The sequence below is a fragment of the Heterodontus francisci genome, chromosome 22 (assembly GCF_036365525.1).
Source record: "Heterodontus francisci isolate sHetFra1 chromosome 22, sHetFra1.hap1, whole genome shotgun sequence".
NCBI classification, from domain to species: Eukaryota; Metazoa; Chordata; class Chondrichthyes; order Heterodontiformes; family Heterodontidae; genus Heterodontus; species Heterodontus francisci.
The window spans coordinates 75,590,639-75,614,457 of NC_090392.1; the positions used below are offsets into that span (position 1 = coordinate 75,590,639).

The following is a 23,819-nucleotide window of genomic DNA, read 5'->3' on the forward strand; positions in this document are numbered from 1 at the left end:
ATAGTATGACCACCAGAACTGTACACAAATCTTCCAAAAATGCAAGAGAATGTTTACTGTCCATCTCTACCACGGGAACAGACAGACAACTCTTCAGCATAACATCTCCTCTGAAAGATTGGTGAATCAATCCATTATGGCGTGCCATGGACATTTTCTTCACAAAATCATTTTTAAAAGGTAAAAATCACCCGATGATCAAAACGTGATAGTTTCCAAAAAATCTTAATATTTCCCCTCCAAGAAAAGAGATTGGGGAGCCAATGCATACAAATCACTAAAAGCCAATAAGACTGGTACAAAAAATAATCAAAAAAGCTGATGAGATGTTTTCCTTTATCTCAAGGGGGCTGGACTACAAAGGCAACCAGACATGCTTGGAAGAAGTGCAGCATCAATTTACCAGCGTCATACCTGGACCCCAAGGGTTAAATTAAAAGGAGAGATTATACAAACTAGGGTTCTATTCCCTGGAATTTAGAAGGTTAAGGGGTGATTTGATCGAAGATTTCAAGATATCAAGGAGAACAGAAAGGACAGATAGAGAGAAACTATTTCCACTTGTTGGGGAGTCCAGGACTAGGGGGGCTTTGTCTAAAAATTAGAGCCAAACCTTTCAGGAGTGAAATTAGGAGATACTTCTACACACAAAGAGCAGTAAAAGTTTAGGCCTGCCAGACCTGCTGAGTGGTTCCAGCATTTCTTGTTTTTATTATAGTAAAAGTTTAGAACTCGCTTCTGCAACTGGCAATTAATGTTAGATCAATTGTTAGTTATAAATCTGAGATTGATAGATTTTTGTTAACCTAAGCTATTAGGGGTGTATGGGACATAGGCGGGTATATGGAGTTAGGCCCCAGATCAGCCATAATCTCATTGAATGGCAAAACAGGCTCAATGGCTAAACGGCCTGCTGCTGTTCATATGCTCATATCTAACCTGCTTAAAATTGCACTTAGATTTTTGTTTCCGTTAAAACCTCTACAGAGGAGCAGAAAACGTCTAGGTAGGCCCCAGCTCAGGCTCGCTCACCTCCTTCAAAGCCGCCTCAGCACCAGCGTTCTCATAAGAGGTTGCAGCTTTCTCAATAGCCTGGGCGGTCTGTTCCTTCACCATGACAGCATGCTTGGCAGAAGCAGAGCATGTACTCTGCTGGCAGGCTACAGTTTGTTCTGTAGGGCACAAAATAAAAGTTGAGAGGATCGCTAGACTTTACACACAGCTATAATTATTTGTCAAATGAGAGCTAAGAATTTGAGTCACTTTGGTTGAAAATTTTAATTAAGCCTTAAAATTATAAAAGATATATGCATATATATATATATATATAAAATAAAACTGATGTGTTGGAATTATGCAGCAAGTTAATCAGGAACTGAAAGGTAAAGAATCTGATGAGTACTTACATAAAGTACTAATCTGTTCTTCCTCTCCAGAAGTCTTGACATCCTTACTAAAGTTAACCTAGGTCAGTGAGCACAGCGATGATGGGTGAACGGGACTTGGTATGAGTTAGGATACGGGCAGCAGAGTTTTGGATGACCTCAATTTTACAGAGGATAGAATGTGGGAAACCAGCCAGGAGTGCATTGGAATAGTCAAGTCGAGAGGTAACAAAGGCGCGACTGAGGGTTTCAGCACCTGATGAACTGATGCAGGTGCAAAGTTGGGCGATGTTACAGAAGTGGAAATAAGTGGTCTTAGTGATGGCATGGATATGTGGTTGGAAGCTTTTCTCGGGGTCAAATATGACACCAAGGTTGCGAACAGTCTGATGGGGGAAATTACCCAATTATCTCCATTCCAGCCAGGAATAATGACATTACCATATGTAGCCAACCTGGGGGGAGTCTTAACACCTGCTGAAAGTTTCTAGTCTGTTGAACAATCCATCTCTCAGTTTCCAACCTCACTCTCACTATTGCAACCTTTTTCTTGTACCTCCACTTTATGGTCATTACGTTCCTTCTCAAGGCCATTCTCATCGGTTCCAGTCAGCACTTCTGGGCTTAAATCCATCCAGCTCCCGGCCACCATCTCAAGACAAACTAGGAAGTGCATAAACCCAGCGTCCTGCTCACGCTCAAGCTCAGCTTCCTCCTCAACATCCTGTCCATCGTTTCCACCTCTGTAACACTACCTGCCCTCCTTCCACAGAAACCTTAGTCCATGCTTCATCCCCTCAAGGCACAACTTCCCCAATGCCCTTTTAGCTGGTCTCCCTGCTTCAACCTCTAAGTTTGAATCCAACCAAAATGCTGCAACCTACATTCTCACCAATGCTATGTATAACACCACCTCCAATCCTCTCCAAACCCCATTCCAAAATTCTTGCCCTAGTTTTCAAAATCCCTTCATGACACTGCCCACCCCACCTTAGTGATCTCCTCCTGTCTCAAGTCGCTGATGCCCACTCCCCTCCTCCAACGCTGGACAATTCCTCACCTCTCCATCAGCACCACTCATTCAGCCATTGCATCCCTTTCTTCTGGGATTCTCTTCCCAGTTTCCCTGTCTCGCCACCTTCCTCTCTGCTTCCAAAAACCTCATCTTCATTCTCCTCTTTCCCAATTTTTGGGATCCACGTTATCCTTTTCTTCCTCACTGTGAATTGCTCAGGCACCTTCCTGCATGTAAGGAGCACTACCTCAATGCAAGATACTGTTTTAAGCTCCAATAAGCCAATGCACATGTGCTTCTGCAATGAAGACACACTCTGACTCATTCTTTCCCTGTACCTCAAAATAATGGATCTCCTTATCGCCCTCAATCTTCCTGTTGGCTTTCCGAGCTTGGCAAAACCTATTCATTATTCTTTATCTTGTCTTCCCTCCTACTCTTTTCAACATTGGTTATAAAGTGATACAACACAGGAGATTGTCATTCGGCACATCATGCCTGTGCCAGCTGTTTAAAAGAGCTGTCCAATTAATCCTAATTTCCTCTCTTCCCCCATATCCCTGCAAATTTTCCCTTCAATTCTCTTTTGAAAGTCACTATTTAATCTTTTTCCACCACCCTGTCAGGCAGTGCTTTTCAGATCAAAATAACTCGATGCTTTAAAAAAAAACTAATTTCCCCGTGGTTCTTTTGCCAATTACCTTAAATCTGTGTTCTCTCCTTAATGACGCCCTGGGAAACAGTTCTCTCTATTTACCCCTTCATAACTCCATATAATTTAGTTCACCTCTATTAAATCTGCTCTTAACCCTCTCTGCTTTGAACAGAACAAGCCCAGCTTCACGAATCTGCACATCAATGAAGCCAATCAGCCCTGGTACTATTCTAGTAAATCTCCTCTGCAACCTCTCGAAGCGGAGCAGGTTCGATGGGCCATATGGTCTACCTCAGCTCCTATTTCTTGTGAAGGCTCTGACATCCTGAAATGTGGTGTTCAGAATTGGACACTGTTTATGTCCTGCACTGTGGGCCATAGCCTTTCAGCTTGGTTTCAAATAAAAATACAAATACCTTTTGTAAGAGTGACTGGGGGCTCCTGAACCTCTGCTGCAGGGACAAGCTCTTTTTGTGGGATCTTTCGGACCTGCTCCTCATTCCACTCGTCGAGTTCCTGCATAAAGTGCCGGTTGTCTTCACGAACATACTGCCTGAGTTCAGGAGGCAGGGCATGGATAGCTTTCAAAATCTGTCCAGTTTCCACATCTGTGTCCTCTGCAAATTGGATAAAACACATTATTTTTCAGTTTGCCGAGTTAAAAAGAAGAACAATTCAACTGGATTAAGTTCTTGATCAAACCTGGGTCCGCCATATAAAACTGAGATAAGGAGAAATTTCTTCACTCAGAGAATGAATCTTTAGAATTCTCTATCCCAGAGGGCTGTGGATGCTCCGTCATCAAGGCTATTCAAGTCTGAGATCGAGAGACTTTTGTACCCCACGGGAATCAATAGATATGGGGATAGGAGGGGAAAGTGGACTTTATTTAGAAGATCCTCCATAATCTTATTGAATGGTGGAGCAGTCTAGAGGAGCCAAATGGTCTACTCCTGCTCCTTTATCTGATATTCTTATTAGCAGCAAAGCCTAATGAATACATACCCTGAAGAATACCGTTCACAAGAATGCTCTGTCAAAGGATAGTAGTTTCTGCAGCTACTTTGTCAATTTCAAAGCAAATTCAACTCTCAAACGATCAATATGACAGGTTGTGCATTTCCGACGCATAGCAAGCGCACGTACCCCGCTCGCCATTTTGGATATCTAGGCTCCCTTTTTGCTCGAGAAACAGGTGACATGCCATGACACGTCTAGGCCAACGTGGCTGTTTTGGTGGTCTTGGTAGATGGATGAATGTTGGCCAGGGAACGGGAAATACATCCTGATTTTCTCCAAATAGTGCAATAGATCATATTACCAATTGTATAATGGTTAGTCTACAATCTTAACAACAATTTCTAGGACAATGCAGCACTGAATTGAAATGCCAACCCAGGGTATTAAAGGTGTGCTGTGGAATTGATTCAAAGGGATTATCAGCTAATGACAAGGCGCCACCACAACAACTTACATTTATATAGCGTCTTTAATGTAGTAAAACGTCCCAAGGCGCTGCACAGGAACATTATCAGCTAAGATTTGACACCGAGCCACATAAGGAGATATTAGGACAAGTGACCAAAATCTTAGTCAAAGACATAAGTTTTGAGGAGTGTCCAAGAGGAGAAGTGGAGAAGCAGACAGGTTTAGGGAGTGAATTCCAGAGTTTAGGGTCCAGGCAGATAAAGACACAGCTGAAAATGGTGGAGCAATTAAAATTGGGGATGCGCAAGAGGCCAGAATTGAATGAACTCAGATATCTTGGAATGTTGAAGGGCTGAACGAGGTCAGAGAGAGATTAGGAGGGGCGAGGCATGGAGGGATTTAAAAACAAGGATGTGATTTTTAAAATTGAGGTGTTGCTGGACTGAGAGCTAATCCAGGTCAGCAAGCTACAACCACAGTGGCGATCACCGTTCATCTGGAAAAGCTACTGCATGATCAGTAAATGCCAGTAACATTGGATGATGGATAGGTTCATCTTTTACCTGCAATGAGCTGTGGTAAATTGTCGTCAATATACATCAGGCAATATGCGCTGGCATTCCGCGACCCTCCATATGAATCTTGCTGCAGCTCTTCCCATGATGACTCTGCTACCGAGACATCGTTGTATTTGAGCCACATGTTCTGGCTGTGGTCATAGATGTAGGCCCAATAATGGCCAGCGGAAGCCTGGCCTTCATGCACAAGCACTGCATGAAGCCGATAAGGAACCTAGTTAACAAACAAGGATGTGTCACATTCATTCTAAAGCAAAAAGCCCAGCTGCAGAGGAACAATTAACACTGCAGGAAACAGACTCCGATGTACGATGCTCGCTGATCCACCTCCGTTGTTATCAACTATGCATTATAGCTGACCACAAAACCTTTTCCCAACCTAGTGGAGTGACTAGGTCTGGAGTACAGGTCTTCAGTGCTACAGCCAGGATGTTGCCAGAATCCATAGCCTTTGCAGTGTCCAGTGCACTCAGCCATTACTCAATATCAGGTGGAGTGAATCAAATTGGATGAAGACTGGCATCTTTGATGGTGGGGTCCTCAGGAGGAAACCAAGGAGCATCATGCTTATCAGCATGTCTGGCTGAAGATGGCTGCGAACATTTCAAGACTTGTCTTTGGTACTCACGTGTTGGGTTCTGCCATCGTTGAGGATGGGAATGCTCTTGGAACCTCCTCCTTCTGTTGCTTAACTGCACCACTGTGTTTCGTGACTGGACCCGGCAGGACTCCAGAGCTGTCACAGCTCCAGCTGAGACCAGCTGACTCAGAAAGGGATTTGAATCCAGGAGCTGCCAAGCTTGGATGGGTCCATATCAGATCGCACAGTTGCTATATGCACTGAGCCAAAAGAGGAGCTCAACACACATTTTTGTCCATGCCTAACTTTTTCACCCCAGATTCTGATTTCTCCATGCACTTGAGAGGCAAATTGTGGCTTAGGTCATTACCTGACACATTAAGCTGTCCGAATACATCTGTTCAATTGACTGTGCGATCTGTGTGATGCTGTCCTTTAGATCTGCAATTAAAAGAAATACAAACAAATTTGAAGGGAGGTTGAGTGAGGTAGAACTGCAATCCTTAAAGTCAATCTTAGATACCTATAGCCATGCATCCAGCTCACTATTCCTTCCAGGCGCGGTCGCATAGATATTTCTGCCTGATTGGTTCACCTTTTGGTTCTCGATCTGCTTACCTGCAATATCATGTTCAACCTCTGCCCTCCAACGCTGAAGGCAGTTCTCGAGGAAGTTGAGCTCTTCTGCCGTGATGTGTCGAGGTGCTGGGTGAGCCGGCATTTCCATGGGAGGCCTGGTCTGGGTGAAAGGCTTGTGCACTGTTGCTCGCTGTGGTTGGAGTGTGCTAGCGGGACTTGCAGTTTCAGGGGTCTCGGTGATCGGCGATTCTGAGGAACTTAAAAGAAAATGAACTACAGTTGTCAGCATGAATGTGTGACAGGCTCACGCTACTTAATTCAGTTATGGATGGGCGCAGCTGCAACAACACTCAAGAAGCTCGACACCATCCAGAAGAAAGCAATTTGCTGGATTGGCACCCCATCCACCACCTTGAACACCTGCTACCACCGCCATTGGCACACCGTGGCTGCAGTGTATACTATCTACAGGACTGTGACCTCCACCACCCATAAGGACAAGGGCAGCAGGTGGATGGGAACCACCATCACTTCCAAGTTCATTGTCAAGTCACATTTCATCCTGATTTGGACAAATATCGGCCGTTACTTCATCGTCCCTGGATCAAAATCCTGGAACTCCCTACCTAACCGCACTGTAGGAGTGCCTTCACCACAAAGACGGCAGTGGTTTAAAAATGTGGCTCACAACCACTGTTTCAGTGGTAACATCTCATAATAACTGGAGATGGGTAATAAATGCAAGCCTCATCAGCAACACCCGCATCCTGAAAATGAATTTTAAAAAGCAAGTTTTCAGCTTCTTTCCAATTGGTTTATTCTTCTTCCTGTGGCCTGTGTTGTGTGATTGCCTTTAAGAGTGATGTCCCTTTAAGATCTTAGTATGCTAATGAGCTAAGCACCAGGACACAGTCATGTGACGACTTGCCAGATTCACTCTGTAACTGTAACACCAAGAGGCAAGTCCTGCAAATAGGTAGCTCTGCACTGTATAGTAGTTTAGCTGTTTAGTAAATCTGTTTTGAGAACTTCAACAACCTGGACTCCATGCATCTCAATGTTGTATCAGACAACATTAAAAGCTTCTCATTACATCCTGTACACTTAAATCTGTTAAATTTACATGGTAATCTCAAGTTTGAAGATCATAGACTTGACACATTTAATCTCACTCTAGCCGCTCAGTTTCCTTTATGCTCATTTGTGAAGTACCTAGGAACGCTTTTGTACATTAAAGGCATGGCATGAACACAAGTAGCTGCCCTCATCTCAATCAGATTACCTGATTTGCATCGCCGATGCCATGTTAGCATTAGGGTGAGATCTCGTTGGCGGTGTTGTTGGTGTGCCTGCAATATCCTGAGTGGGGGGCACGCACGATGGCTTGGTTTTGGTAAACTCCCAGACATACTGTAGCATGTCTGCCAGGGGGAAACGATCAGGACCAGATCCATAATTCATATACCTAAAAAAAAAAACCACAAAGAAAAAAACAGAAAATAATAATTCCTTGACATAGAATTACATTGCATTTACAGCTCAATACATGCCAGTGTATATCCTCCCCACGAGCCACCTCACATTTAACCCCATCAACATGACGTTCTATCCCTTTTCTCCCTCATGTACTTATCTAGCTTCCTACTTAAATACATCAGTGCTTTTCCCCTCAACTACTCCATGTGGTAGCAACTTCCACATTCAAACCACTCTCTCTGGTAAAGATGTTTATCTTGAATTCCCTATTGGGTTTATTAGTGACGATCAATTATTTATGACCCCTAGTTTTAGAATCCGCAACAAGTGAAAACATTTCCTCCATGTCTATCCCATCAAACCCAGTCAATTTGAACCTCTCACTTCTGCTATTAACAATTTATCACCAAAACACTGACATGGAACACAGAGGAAAACTACTTTTCTTGAAAATGATGAATACCAACTTTCGCTGTGAACCATACAGCTTTTAAATAATGTTAACAGCCAGAAGGATGTCCAGGCTTTGCAGAGGAGAAAAAGATTTACGAGAAAGGTACGTGAGATGAGGGGCTTCAATTATGTGAACAGGAGAAAACAGCGAGTATTGTTCTCTTTAGAGCAGTGAATGTTAAGCAGAGAGTTAAGAGAGGTGTTCAAATTTATGAAGGGTTTTGTCAGAGTAAATAAGGAAAGTCTGCTTCCACAGGCAGGAGGGTCAATAAACAGAGGACTCAGAGTTAAGATAACTGGCAAAAGAACCAGGGGAGAATTCTTTTCCAACACAGAGAATTGTGATTGTGAGTGGTGGGTGCGTGGAATCTAAAAGGGTGGTGGAACCAGTTTCAATAGTAACTTTCAAAAAAGTAATGAAATAAATATATCGGTGAGGGGTGGATAATTGACTGTTATTTTAAAAAATGTAATTGGATGCATTCTAGGAAAGAAGAATTTCCAGGGCGAGCAGAAAACACAGTGGTCTGGGGCAAATTGGACAGCACTTTCAAAGAGCCAGCACAGACATAGATAGAACATAGAAGAACATAGAACAGTACAGCACAGTACAGACCCTTCGGCCCACGATGTTGTGCCAAACATTTAACCTACTCTAGGAACAAACTACCTACATACCCTTCATACTACTATCATCCATGTACCTATCCAAGAGTCGCTTAAATGTCCTTAATGTATCTGCTTCTACTACCACCGCTGGCAGTGCATTCCACGCACCCACCACTCTTTGTGTAAAGAACCTACCTCTGACATCTCCCCGAAACCTTCCTCCAATCACCTTAAAATTATGCCCCCTGGTGATAGCCCTTTCCACCCTGGGAAAAAGTCTCTGGCTATCCACTCTATCTATGCCTCTCATCATCTTGTACCCCTCTATCAAGTCACCTCTCATCCTTCTTCGCTCCAATGAGAAAAGCCCTAGCTCCCTCAACCTTTCTTCATAAGACATGCCCTCCAGTCCAGGCAGCATCCTGGTAAATCTCCTCTGCACCCTCTCTAAAGCTTCCACATCCTTCCTATAATGAGGCGACCAGAACTGACCACAATATTCCAAGTGTGGTCGAACCAGGGCTTTATAGAGCTGCAGCATAACCTCGCGGCTCTTAAACTCAATCCCCCTGTTAATGAAAGCCAACACACCATACGCTTTCTTAACAACCCTATCAACTTGGGTGGCAACTTTGAGGGATCTATGGACATGGACCCCAAGATCCCTCTGTTCCTCCACACTACCAAGAATCCTGTCTTTAAGCCTGTATTCTGCATTCAAATTCGACCTTCCAAAATGAATCACTTCACACTTTTCCAGGTTGATTTTCCATCTGCCACTTCTCAGCCCAGCTCTGCATTCTGTCAATGTCCCGTTGCAACCTACAACAGCCTTCCACACTATCCACAACTCCAGCAACCTTCGTGTCATCTGCAAACTTGCTAACCCACCCTTCCACTTCCTCATCCAAGTCATTTATAAAAATCACAAACAGCAGAGGTTCCAGAACAGAACCCTGCGGAACACCACTGGTCACCGAGCTCCAGGCTGAATACTTTCCATCTACTACCACCCTCTGTCTTCCATGGGCCAGCCAATTCTGTTTCCAGACAGCCAACTTTCCCTGTATCCCATGCCTCCTTACTTTCTGAATGAGCCTACCATGAGGAACCTCATCAAACGCCTTGCTAAAATCCATATACACCACATCCACTGCTCTTCCTTCATCAACATGTTTTGTCACATCTTCAAAGAATTCAATAAGGCTTGTGAGGCATGACCTGCCCCTCCCAAAGCCATGCTGACTGTCTCTAATCAAACTATGCTTTTCCAAATAATCATAAATCCTGTCTCTCAGAATCCTCTCCAATAATTTGCCCACTACCGACGTAAGACTGACTGGTCTATAATTCCCAGGGTTATCCCTATTCCCTTTATTGAACAAGGGAATAACATTTGCCACCCTCCAATCATCTGGTACTACTCCAGTGGACAGTGAGGACGCAAAGATCATCGCCAAAGGCACGGCAATCTCTTCCCTCGCTTCCCGTAATATCCTTGGGTATATCCCGTCTGGTCCCGGGGACTTATCTGTCCTCATGTCTTTCAAAATTTCCAGCACATCCTCCCTCTTAACATCAACCTGTTCGAGCATATCAGCCTGTTTCATGCTGTCCTCACAAATGACCAGGTCCCTCTCACTAGTGAATACTGAAGCAAAGTATTCATTTAGGACCTCCCCTACCTCCTCTGACTCCAGGCACAAGTTCCCTCCACTATCCCTGATCGGCCCTACCCTCACTCTGGCCATCCTCTTGACCCTTACATGAGTGTAGAACGCCTTGGGATTTTCCTTAATCCTACCTGCGGTAGCAGTGAGAGTGCGAGCCAGGGGACAGCTGGGAAGGTAAGTTTCACTATAAAGTACTTACCTAGCGATTCGGCAGCTTCTTTTTGAACAGTGGTAGCAGTGAGAGTGCGAGCCAGGGGGCAGCTGGGAAAGTAAGTTTCACTATAAAGTATTTACCTCGTGATTCGGCGGACGCAGACACGGGGACTGCTGGGTAAGTGAACTTATATATTCAGGCAGTGGCTAAACCCGAAACACTACACCTGTAGTGTCTCCCACCCATCCTCCTCCTCTAACCAAAAAAAAAGGACTCTTGTGTGGAGGGTTTGGTAAGGTAAGGTTTTCCTTTATTTTTACTTAATCTCTGTGTCAATTTAGACCAGCCGGGATGGAAGCTAGGGCAGTTGCATGCTCCTCTTGCAGGATGTGGGAGATAAGGGTCACCACTTGTGTCCCTGCTGACTTCACCTGTGAGAAGTGCACCCAACTCCAGCTCCTCACAGACCGCGTTAGGGAACTGGAGCTGGAGGAACTTCGGATCATTCAGGCGGCTGAGGGGGTGATAGAGAGCAGTTATAGGGAAGTAGTGACACCTAAGTTACAGGATAAAGGTAGCTGGGTGACCATCAGGGGAGGGAAAGGAAATAGGCGCACAGTGCAGGGATCCCCTGTGGCCGTTCCCCTCAATAATAAGTATACTGTTTTGGATACGGTTGGGGGGACGACCTACCAGGGGAAAGCCACAGCGGCCAGGTCTCTGGCACTGAGCCTGGCTCTGTGGCTCAGAAGGGAAGGGGGGAGAATAGGAGAGCGATAGTGATAGGAGATTCAATGGTTAGAGGAACAGACAGGAGATTCTGTGGTTGCGAACGAGACTCCCGGATGGTATGTTGCCTCCCGGGTGCCAGGGTCAGGGATGTCTCAGATCGAGTCTACGGGATTCTTCAGGGGAAGGGGGAGCAGCCAGAAGTCGTGGTACACATCGGTACCAATGACATAGCTAGGAAAAGGGATGAGGACCTGAAAAGCGAATATAGGGAGTTAGGTTGGAAGCTAAAAGGCAGGACGAGCAGGATAGTAATCTCAGGATTGATACCGGTGCCACGGAAGCTAGAAACAGAGTGCGAGTGCAGCTGAACACGTGGCTACAGAGCTGGTGTAGGAGGGAGGGCTTCAGTTATGTGGATCATTGGGATACCTTCTGGGGAAGGTGGGACCTGTACAAGAAGGACGGGTTGCATCTGAACTGGAGGGGCACCAATATCCTGGGCGGGAGGTTTGCTCGAGCTCTTCGGGAGGGTTTAAACTAGTTTGGCAGGGGGATGGGAACAGGAGCTACGGATCTGTGGATGGGGTAGCTGTTGAACAGGCAGATACAGAGTGCAGAGAATCTGTGAGGAAGGTTAGACAGTTGACAGGGCAAAGTTGCAGCCAGTATAATGGGTTGAAGTGTGTCTATTTTAATGCAAGAAGTGTCAGGAATAAGGGTGATGAACTTAGAGCATGGATCAGTACTTGGAGCTACGAAGTTGTGGCCATTATGGAGACTTGGATATCACAGGGGCAGGAATGGATGTTGGATGTTCCGGGGTTTAGATGTTTCAAAAGGAATAGGGAGGGAGGTAAAAGAGGTGGGGGAGTGGCATTGCTAATCAGGGATAGTATCACAGCTGCAGAAAGGGAGGTCGTCGAGGAGGGTTTGTCTACCGAGTCATTATGGGTGTAAGTCAGAAACAGGAAAGGAGCAGTCACTTTATTGGGAGTTTTCTATAGACCCCCCAATAGCAACAGAGACACGGAGGAACAGATTGGGAGGCAGATTTTGGAAAGGTGCAGAAGTAACAGGGTTGTTGTCATGGGTGACTTCAACTTCCCTAATATTGATTGGAACCTCCTTAGTGCAAATAGTTTGGATGGAGCAGTTTTTGTCAGGTGTGTCGAGGAAGGTTTCCTGACTCAATATGTAGATAGGCCGACTAGAGGGGAGGCTATGTTGGATTTGGTGCTTGGCAACGAACCAGGCCAGGTGGCAGATCTCTCGGTGGGAGAGCATTTCGGTGATAGTGATCACAACTCCCTGACCTTTACTATAGTCATGGAGAGGGACAGGAGCAGACGGGATGGGAAAATATTTAATTGGGGGAGGGGAAATTACAATGCTATTAGGCAGGAACTGGGGAGCATAAATTAGGAACAGATGTTCTCAGGGAAATGCACGACAGAAATGTGGAGGTCGTTTAGGGAGCACTTGCTGCGACTGCTGGATAGATTTGTCCCGATGAGGCAAGGAAGGGATGGTAGGGTGAAGGAACCTTGGATGACAAGAGATGTGGAACAGCTAGTCAAGAGGAAGAAGGAAGCTTACTTAAGGTTGAGGAAGCAAGGATCAGCCAGGGCTCTAGAGGGTTACAAGGTAGCCAGGAAGGAACTGAAGAATGGACTTAGGAGAGCTAGAATGGGACATGAAAAAGTCTTGGCGGGTAGGATTAAGGAAAATCCCAAGGCGTTCTACACTTATGTGAGGAACAAGAGGATGGCCAGAGTGAGGGTAGGGCCGATCAGGGATAGTGGAGGGAACTTGTGCCTGGAGTCGGAGGAGGTAGGGGAGGTCCTAAATGAATACTTTGCTTCAGTATTCACTAGTGAGAGGGACCTGGTCGTTTGTGAGGACAGCGTGAAACAGACATAATGGGCCGAATGGCCTCCTTCTATGTTGTATAATTCTTTAGTATCTTCAGTTAAAATACTGTAAGGCTGAGCATTTAACCTATCCGTCTGACAAGGGGAATTTTCGGGTTGCTCAGGCTCACTATTAGGCACACGATATATTCAGTGGTTTCTCATGCTGCAGACGGGTGTCATTTATCATCATTTTATTCAAAAAAGGGAGGTGTAGAACATTTTTATGACCAATGTCAAGGAAATCTGAGCAGCAGAATGGAAAAAACGTTCCTGATTATCGGCACAAAGCACAATCACAATCCCAGACAGGTTAGCTCCTGAATAAAATATCCTCTGCTCTGTCGCAATAGTTCAGCAACAGTACAGATGTTTAATGCGTTAATTTGATACTTCACTACCTTAACTGAGGTATAAACCATCTTCTATTTCTCTAATTTCACACATCATTGTTTCCTTTAATGTCTATCAATCATCTTCCATCCTGCACCTAATCACAGACCATTTATTTCTCCCTTTTCTCAGCCTCTGTCCCTCTTTATAACTTGCCCATTCCGTAACGTTCTGACAACCTGAAATGTTAACCGTACCTTGCTATTACCACAGGCGCTGACTAGCCTGCTGAGTGTTTCCAGCACAGTTTCAAATTTCCAGCGTCTCAGTACTTTGCTTTGGTTAAATCTCTTGAACACTGCCACTAAAATAGCGTGAGAGGTGAATCACTGAATGCATGAAGCATCTATACTCTAACATCACCAGCAGTAACTTCTAGTCTGATAAGCTTTAACCCTAACCAGTGTAGGCATTTCTACTTCTAAGTCCAACCACTGCCAAGGTTTGATCAAGTGTCCCTGAACCACTGACCGAAGCAAGAGCCTGCCTTTTCTCCTGTCTGGAAGTCAATCTGCACATCCACATTTTCTGTTTTTATTCCAGACTCTGAATAAGTTTGCCAACTTGGTTTGGGGGGAGGGGAGTTAATTTGCTGGGACAATGGGAACTTTAACACAGAGAGTGTTGGATTATTGCTGGGCAAGAGGATCAAGGGAAATGGAGTTAAAGTGGAAAAATGAAGCTGAGGTGGAGATCAGCCACGGTCTAACAGAATGGTGGAGCAGGCTCGAGGGGCTGAATAGCTGACTACTGATCCTATATTTCCTCCACCAAGCTAACTTTAGCACGCTGGCTAACATATTCCCATCAAATTGGTGCTCATGTTACTGCAGTACAGCTGCCTGCCTAACTACTGTGTGAAAGGAACAGCAGGCAGGAACTTAGTCATAGAGTCATAGAGAGATACAGCACTGAAACAGGCCCTTCAGCCCACCAAATCTGTGCCGACCATCAACTACCCATTTATACTAATCCTACATTAATCCCATGTCCCCTACCACATCCCCACCTGCCCTCAATTCTCCTACCACCTACCTATACTAGGGGCAACTTACAATGGCCAATTTACCCATAAACCTGCAAGTCTTTGGCTGTGGGAGGAAACCGGAGCACCCTGCGGAAACCCACACGGTCACAGGGAGAACTTGCCAACTCCGCACAGGCAGTACCCAGAACCGAACCCGGGTCGCTGGAGCTGTGATGCTGCGGTGCTAACCAATGTGCCACTGTGCCGCTCATGGTGGAACTTCATGCAAATGAACTCACCAGTCGGCAGAGAAAATTAAACCCATTTGTGCCAAATGAAGACTTGTACCCAACGGATGTTGGATTAGGTTAGGAAGGATATCAGGGCCTTTGAGAGGATGTGGAAGATATTTACTCGTATGTTACCAGGGAAGAGGGAATTCAGTAATGTGGAGAGACCGGAGAAACTGAGGTTGTTCTCCCTGCAGCAGAGATGGTTAAGAGGAGGTTTAATGAGACGTTCAAAATCAAGAATGGTTTTGATACAGTAAATAAGAAACTGTTTCAAGTGTCAGAAGGGTGAGTAACCTGAGGACATGGATTTAAAGCGAATTGCAAAAGAACCAGAGGTGAAATGAGGAAACCAACATTTTTTGTTTACAACAGCCAGTCGTTGTGATCAGGAAAGTACTGCCTGAACGGGTGGTGGAAGCAGATTCAACAATAACTTACAAAAAAATAATTGGGCACAATGGATGAAATGGCCTCCTTCTGTGCTGTATTCTGATATAATTATTCTAATTCATTTCACTTCGGACAATTACTGCTGTAAAAGTCAGAAAATGTTCCCATCCCATCAGTCAGAACTGATACAAACTCGGGTCTAAGTGGCAAACGCAACTGCATCGCTCTCTGCCCGATTGACTGGTAGACAGAAGCCAGTACCTCTCCAGTCGCTGCTGTAGGACAGTTGACTGTTCCTTCAGCCTCTTCACCTCCTCTCTTCTGCTGCGGGTAAGTTCCTTATTCTTGTGTAGATACCTGTGCATACATAAGCAAGAGGTTCTTACGGTGCAGTTACGACCAGACTTTCAGTGTCAAATGACTGTCTTCACAAGGTGCAAATCAGGCACCATCGATAAGCAACTTTTCCAACCTTTCTTCTATTCACTCCTAGGTCGCGTGCATTAGGAACACAGGAGCAGGAAGAGGCCATTCTGCCCATCGAGCCTGCTCTGCCATTCAATACGATCATGGCTGATCATCCACTTCAATGCCTTTTTCCCCCCACACTATCCTCATATCCCCTTATGTCATTTGTATTTAGAAATCTGTCAATCTCTGCTTTAAACATACTCAATGACTGAGCTTCCACAGCCCTCTGGGGTAGAGAATTCCAAAGATTCACAACCCTCTGAGCAAAGAAATTTCTCCTCATCTCTGTCCTAAGTGGCTTCCCCCTTATTTTGAAATTGTGTCCCCTGGTTCTAGACTCCCCAACCAGGGGAAACATCTTAGCTGCATCTACCCTGTCTATCCCTTTGTAAGTTTCAATGAGATCACCTCTCATTCTTTGAAACTCTAGAGAATACAGGCCCAGTTTCCCCAATCTCTCTTCATACGACAGTCCCGTCATCCCGAGAACAAATCTGATGAACCTTTGTTGCACTCCCTCTATGGCAATAATATCCTGCCTAAGGTAAGGGGACCAAAACTGCACACAGTACTCCAAGTGTGGTCTAACCAAGGTGCTATACAATTGAAGACAGACTTCACTACTCCTGTACTCAAATCCTCTTGCAATAAAGGCTAACATACCATTAGCCTTCCTAATTGCTTGCTGCAACTGCATGTTAGCTTTCAGTGACTTACTGACGAGGATATCCAGGTCCCCTTGTACATCTACACTTTCTAATCTCTTACCATTTAAGATGGTAAATCTTAATTTACCACCTGCACATGTAGACGTGCGGATCTGTTCCTTCTACCAAAGTGGATAACCTCACATTTTTCCACATTATATTCCATCTTCCACACTCTTGCCTATTGCTGGCCTTTCACAACTTACAGATGTTCCAAAGCACTTTACAGCCAATGAAGTACTTAAGAAGGCTACTGTTGTAATGTAGTGAAATACAGCAGCCAATTAGCACAGCAAGGTTCCACAAATAGTCACAAGGTCCCAGGTTCAAGTCTCAGTCCAGGGCTTGAGCACAAAAAATCAAGGTTGGCACTACAATGCAATACTGAGGGAGTGCTGCATGGTCGGAGGTGCTGTCTTTCAGATGAGATGTTAAACCGAGGCCCCATCTACCTGCTTGGGGTGGATGTAAAAGATCCCATGATACAATTTCAAAGAAGAGCAGGTGAGTTATCCCCGGTGACCTGGTCAATATTTATCCTTCAAATCAATATCACAAAAACAGATCATCTGGTCATTATCACACTGCTGTTTGTGAAAGCTTGCGCAAATTGGCTGCCATGTTTCCTACATTACAACAGTGACTGCACTGCATTGGTTGTAAATCACTTTAAAGTGTCTGGTGGTTGTGAAAAGCGCTATATAAACACCAGTCTTTCTTTCTTTCTAAATAATGAGGGAATGACCAGATAAACTGTTTGTGATATTGGTTGAAGGATAAATATTGACCAAGAGATCTTTTATGTCCACCTGAGAGAGCCTCAGTTTACCATATCATCCGAAATACATTGCAGTACTCCCTCAGGAAGGCACTGGACTGTCAGCCTGGATTCCACGCTCAAGTCTCTGGAGTGGGGCTTGAACTCACAACCTTCTGACTCAGAGGCAAGAGCTCGAGAGAAAAGTTTAAACAATGTGAAAAGTGTTCACTGGATTCACACTTCCAGCCCCACTTTGAAGTTATGTCCACCTTCAGTGTCCTCAATAGTGTGAAGGTCTCACCTCCAAAGCCAAGGGTGCGAGTAACAAAAAGGGTTGTAACTCACCCTCGCATCTGTTCATTTTTCAGCAGATAAGAAGGTCGAGTTGCACAGAACTAATGAAAAACCGAGAACGAATGTTAAATTGAGAAACAAACTTATATTTCCATTAGCTCATAAAAAATTGGGATTTGACATCTGTCCATTTTAATGCAAGTTCTCTCAACGCAATGCACACTATGTTTGAACACAATGGACTGGAGTGAGGAGATGCTTGCTATGATGGATCATGTCAAAGTTACGCCTTACAAGTCTCCATCCTATCCAGGAGTACCCCAGATCATCTATGCTAGCCTGACTCCAAAGATTGCAATCAAATCTCCTAACTACACTATGCCACCACCCTATCTTTTGCAATTAGACTCCAGCAGTGTCCACACATCAAAAAATACTTCACTGTCCGCAAAGCACTTTGGGACGTCTTGAGGCTGTGAAAGGCACTATACAAGTCTTTGCTTCCTTATATCTTCAGCTGTAAATCTCCCTACATAAGGGGATTGACCCTACTCAGGAGTTCCTAGAGTCATAGAGAGACTCAAATGGACTGCAGCGGTTCAAGAAGGCAGCTCACCACCACCTTCTCAAGGGCAATTAGGGATGGCAATAAATGCTGGCCTGGCCAGCGTCACCCACATCCCACGAATGAATTAAAAAAAAATTACAGCACCGAAACTGGCCCTTCGGCCCAACTAGTCTGCGCCGACCATCAACCACCCATTTATACTAATCCTACATTAATCCCATTTCCCTCTCACATCCCCACCTTCCCTCAATTCTCATACCACCTACCTACACTTGGGGCAATTTATAATGGCCAATTTACCTATCAACCTGCAAGTCTTTGGCATGTGGGAGGAAACCGGAACACCTGGAGGAAACCCACGCGGTCACAGGGAGAACTTGCAAACTCCGCACAGCCAGTACCCAGAACCGAACGCGGGTCACTAGAGCTGTGAGGCTGCAGTGCTAACCACTGCACCACTGTGGAGTCTCTCGACTCCTCCACTGTTGTCAGGACTGGATGAGCAGAAACCTCCTCCAACCAAACACTGGGAAGACCACAGCCACTGTCCTGGGTCACTCCATTCCCGAGCCGCCGACTCCACCCACACCACCCCCCCCCCCCCCACCCCGGAAACTGCCCAAGGCTGAACCAGACTGTTTGCAACCCCGGTGTCACACTCCACGCTGAGATGAGCCCCCGACCACACATCCGTGCCACCACCGGAACCGTTCACCTCCACACCATCGGCCGACTTTGTTCCTACCTCAGCTCATCTGCCGCTGAAACGCCACCCACGCATCCACCACCTCCAGACCCGGCCACCCCAATGCACCTCTGGCTAGCCGCTGTAAACCCGAGGGCATCCAAAACCCCGCCGCCCGTGGGCCTACCCGCAACAAGTCACGTCCGCCCACTACCCCCACACCCGCTGACGAACACCGGCTCCCAGCCAAGCAACACCCGATTTCAGAATTCTCATCCTGGCCTCCAAACTCCCCCACGGCCCCGCCCCTCCCAATCTCTGCAATACCCTCCAGCCCCACAATCCTCCGAGACTCCTGCGCCCATCCAACTCTGGTCTCTTGAGCATCCCCGATCTTAATTGCTCCACCATTCTCTCAAGAGATTTGCAAGTTATCCAAATTATGCTCGAAATTTCATTTATTCTCCATAACTACATATTTTCCATTGATCACCAGCTCAACTCACCTGTCCATATAAATGATATGAGGAAATTCCAGTTTCTTGTGAATTTTTTCTGGCCTACCCAACGACTGATTAAACTCAAATCTAGAGAGTTCAAAAGTTAATACAGGAGGTAGTTTTGTAAACCAGTTCTGGAAAAGAAATGGGCAGAATTAAACAGATGAGAAAATTTCAAGTTCATCACTTACTCTACATGCAGGCTGAGACAGAGAGCACTTAATTTATTCAGAGATTAATTTGGAAGGTAAGGGAAACTTGCACATTGATAACATTCTTCATCACATCTCTTTAATCATACTCTGCTGTTACTGTTATGCAGACAAATCCGCAACCATTTTGAAAATAACAAGATCCCACAACCTGCAATGAGATGCATGACCTGTTATTGGCCTATAAATTCAGGCACTCTCATTTGTGGGTGTGCGGGGAGTGGGAAGGCAGAGGCAAAGTGCAATCCCTGCACCCTCTCATCCCTGTTCCTTCACTGCCGCTGGGTAAAAATCTCCCTCTCTACCAGCACTGTGGATGTATTTACACCACACGGACTGCAGTGGTTCAAGAAGGTATCTCACCACTATCTTCTCAAGGGCAATTGGGAATAGACAATAAATGCTACCCTTACCAGCGATACCCACATCCCATGAACGAATATTGGGGCCCAGACCTTAATTCCAAAATGACAAGATTTTGGGATATTGACTGGAGTGTTGGTGTATTCTGAGTCTTACCTTTGAGGGGCCAGAGAGGAATCTTTGATAGAGGTTTCCTGAATTGGCGAGGGAGTCTCTCTTTTTCTCTCAGGGAGGTGGGTTGGAGATACAGGGACACGTCCAGTAAATACTGGGCCGAGTATGTAAGTGAGCTACTGGCCATTCCTCATCCTCAGTGCACAACATTCAGAAACCAACTCACCTCTTGGCCAGATGTGACTGACGGATCCGAATGCAGTGTCTCTATCTCCCCAACCACCATGGCTCCTTCCAGACACTCGTGGAGATCGTTAAAACCATTAACCTGCAGAGGATACTGTCCGAATGTTTCAATGTTGGAGAACATTTTGCCTGTAAGTGTGGCAGAGAAAAGACAAGATTTTCAGCTTGTTTCATGTGGTGCATCTGTTTAAATCAGCATTTTGCAATCCATTGTCCAGAAGAAATCAATTCAGGTTTCGTCAGGCATACAGCGGGTGCGAAGTACTAAGTGAGAAAGCTATATATAAAGGACAGCTTGTTGGAAACGTGATCAGTCAACTTTCAGTCATAATAACATCCTGCTTCTGTCTGTTGCCTGGAGCATTTAGATCTTATGATGTTCTTCTTGTACAGTTAAAAGAAAACCAACTCCCTCATCTCAGTCCTTTGGCCTCCTCTTGCCCTCTAGACCCTTTAGGTACTCAGCACTTTGCTTGAAAAATAGGGCATCAAATCTGGCGAAGGGTCTCATCCCACAACGTTGACCTGCCTTCTCTATTTTCAAATTTTCTAAACCCTGCATACACCAAATTTTAGCAAGCCTCAATAAATTGCTTGTGAGAAGGGGGGTTACAGTATGTCTGATGTCGTCCCATAGATATCTTTTTCAATCTTCACCAGATGCAATGGGAAAGGTCCCACAGCTTCCTAGGATGACATATTACTGGATTGTTGGCCTAAAAAAGGGCAAAGTTTCTACTGACACTCAATACGGCAGCCACTGAGTTGGAGACAGGGCAACACTTATAGCAAACAAAGTCCATGAGCAATCAGGACTCATGCCTGCAACTACAGCAACATCTCCCGAGTTCAGCAGGGTGCCTCCTCCAGCAAAATGCAATGAGTAGAGGATAGGTACATAATACAAATTACCTGCATAAAATCAATCCTAGTCACTTACAACAGTGCAGTCTCCAGGCATGACTGAAAGGAGAATTACTCACTCATCTCCATTCTGACTAGTTACAGCGGTCTCACTACATTCAGCCACAAAATGAGTACTGTATCACGCTGCATTCCTCTCAGTTTTAAATATATGAAGATAAAATATTAATACATAATTCCACTGTAAGAATAATCATACACAGGCAAAGAGAGACACAATACTTGGAAGTGTGGCAAAAGGGGACAGAAGTGCTGTGGGAATCAAGTGCAAAAGTGTGTTATTCACTTGGTCTCAATGTATAAAGGGACTCTTATAATTTAACATGGTGCTGCACTTATCATTGTGATAGATGTTAGTCCCTTTAGAATGAAGACTTTCTCACTTTTCACACGTCAACATCAAGTGCCCCTATATTAGATATAGAAGTTAGGGCATATCGAGCTCTACCTCGACAATGTGCCTGAACACTAATCTCAGAGGACCATCTCATTCTTCCAGCCAGTCTTGTAGCCTCGCTTGAGTGAAAAATATCAAATTAGTGGAAATTCTTGCTAAATGACCTACGCTGCTTTTCTTGACCTTATGACCTTTTGGAGCAAAGTCAAACTCATCCAACTTAAGATGTTTGCAACCAAGGGAGAGAAAAACTTGGTATAGGGGTATGGTAACACAGTGGTATGTTACTGGACTAGTAAACCACAGGACTGGACTATTAAACCACAGGACTGGACTATTAATCCACAGACATGAGTTCAAATCCAACAATGGCAGGTGAGGAATTTAAATTAAGCTAATTAAATAAATCTGGAATAAAAAGATAGTATCAGTAATGGTGACCATGAAACTACTGGATTATTGTAAAAACCAACCGGTTCACTAATGTCCTTTAGGGAAGGAAATCTGCTGTCTTCACCCGGTCTGGTCTACATGCGAGTCCAGACCCACAGCAATGTGGCTTACTCTTAACTGCTCTCTGAAATGGCCTAGCAAGCCACTCAGTTGAATTCAAGAGGGTGGCTCACCACCACCTTCTCAAGGGCAATTAAGGATAGGAAATTGGCCGCAAATCATGAATGAATAGAGAAAAAAGCAACAGCCCACCAGGGATGGACAGATTCATCAGTCGCCCAGTCACAGATCAAGATGCCAACTCATCCTCCTAACTACATGCAACTTATAAAGATATGACAGAAATAAGAAGTCCAAGTAATTTGAGATGAGTTAATGAAACAATGCTGACAAATCACAGGATGAATTTTGTACCGTCATGAATGCCTTCAGCCAAGAACGTTCCATAGAAGAGTTCCACCATTGGGTTTTGCGACTTTTTGTGTGAATTTCTGCAGCATATCAAAGACAAAGAATATTGTTAAATTACATCCATCAGACTCCTTTTAATAGTTAATTGAGATAAAAGACAGAATAAAAGGATAAAGTGCCATGTAATAGACTTGCTAACAAAATTGAAGCCCTTGGGAGTAAAGGGTCAGTGGCAGCGTGGCTACGAAACTGGCTAAGAGACAAACAGGAGAGAGTCGTGCTGAATGGTGTTTTTCAGACTGGAGTGGTGTCTCCCAGGACAGTGTTGGTGACATACTGGGGAAAATAGCTGAATGTATCTCCACTGATCCCCAATCATTCACCCAGAGGAAACTGGCACCAACTTTTTCCAATAACCCGAGGACATTATTACAAGCAAGAGCATGAATATGAAAATTCCCATTTTTGTATTTTAAAACTATCAAGCATGATTGCTCATTGAACCTAATGTCTACCACAGTAAACAATCGTCCCTATGGATTCCCTTCACATGGAGTTGCCCTTCAAGTACAGTGAGCTGAACTTACGTTATACTTGCTGCCATCTGGAACGCATCCTCCAACCAGTCCAGGAGTTTGTGTGTAAACTCACTCACATCCTGGTTAAAAACAGGGAGAAAATAATGCAGGCAGCATTACAAGGTTGGTCCAGATAAACGCAGCTCTTAATCTGATCTCATCGCTCCCAATTCCGGACACACAAGCCCTACCGTTTTCACCTTTAACATTAATCTAAGGTAGGACCTGGGGTTAATATTTCATCTGAAGGATGGCACCTCTGACAATGCAGCATTCCCTCAGTAGTATGCTGGAATGCTAGCCTAAGCTATGTGCTCAAACCTTGGCATGGAGCTCAAACTCAACTTTTTGATGCAGAGAGGAAATAATACCAAGTGTCAAGCTGGCAAGGGTACCAACTTCCTAATGTCCAGTCATGGAGGAAAGGTTAATGCTGGTTCTTAACTTTGCAGTGAACCACCTGAAGAAATGGATAGAACCTCCAATCAAAGGAACACCGTCACTAACAATGCAGCACTTCTTCAATACTGGACTATTGTATCTGTTGACGTAATATGGTCAAACATCTAGTGTTGCTTCAGAGATATGGATGGTATCGAACTAGCCAAGCCAATTCCAGGATCTTTCAAATCTCACTTAGCAAGTCCTTTTCATAACAAGGTGAAACTGATCGGTGATCATTTCCCATATTTCAGTTACGACATACTTGTCAGCGTAGTTATAATGGATGAAGAGGGGAAGTTACTTGAAACATTTGAAATGCAAAGAAATTAATATGTAATAAATGGAACAAACGATCTGGCAGGATATGAAATATCAAGTATATTTACACAGGTTGTATGACCTACAATCATTTGCCATTCTAT

At 44.7% G+C, this 23,819-nt stretch overlaps 1 protein-coding gene across 4 annotated transcripts in view; it reads right to left on the reverse strand.

Moving 5' to 3' along the window:
- usp28 (ubiquitin specific peptidase 28) overlaps nt 1-23,819 on the reverse strand; it is a 78,396-nt gene that overhangs the window by 16,936 nt on the left and 37,641 nt on the right. For 3 of the 4 annotated variants that reach the window (XM_068054063.1, XM_068054066.1, XM_068054064.1), the window contains 11 exons: nt 22,963-23,033; nt 22,379-22,455; nt 20,171-20,319; nt 19,262-19,389; nt 15,532-15,627; nt 7,503-7,685; nt 6,260-6,477; nt 6,012-6,082; nt 5,047-5,275; nt 3,472-3,672; nt 1,033-1,172 (listed from right to left, as the gene is read on the reverse strand). In XM_068054063.1, coding sequence (XP_067910164.1) covers nt 1,033-1,172; nt 3,472-3,672; nt 5,047-5,275; nt 6,012-6,082; nt 6,260-6,477; nt 7,503-7,685; nt 15,532-15,627; nt 19,262-19,389; nt 20,171-20,319; nt 22,379-22,455; nt 22,963-23,033 — 1,563 coding nt within the window. Of the gene's footprint in view, nt 1-1,032; nt 1,173-3,471; nt 3,673-5,046; nt 5,276-6,011; nt 6,083-6,259; nt 6,478-7,502; nt 7,686-15,531; nt 15,628-17,553; nt 17,604-19,261; nt 19,390-20,170; nt 20,320-22,378; nt 22,456-22,962; nt 23,034-23,819 lie in introns of those variants that run through there. The other variant, XM_068054065.1, reaches the window with a different exon arrangement.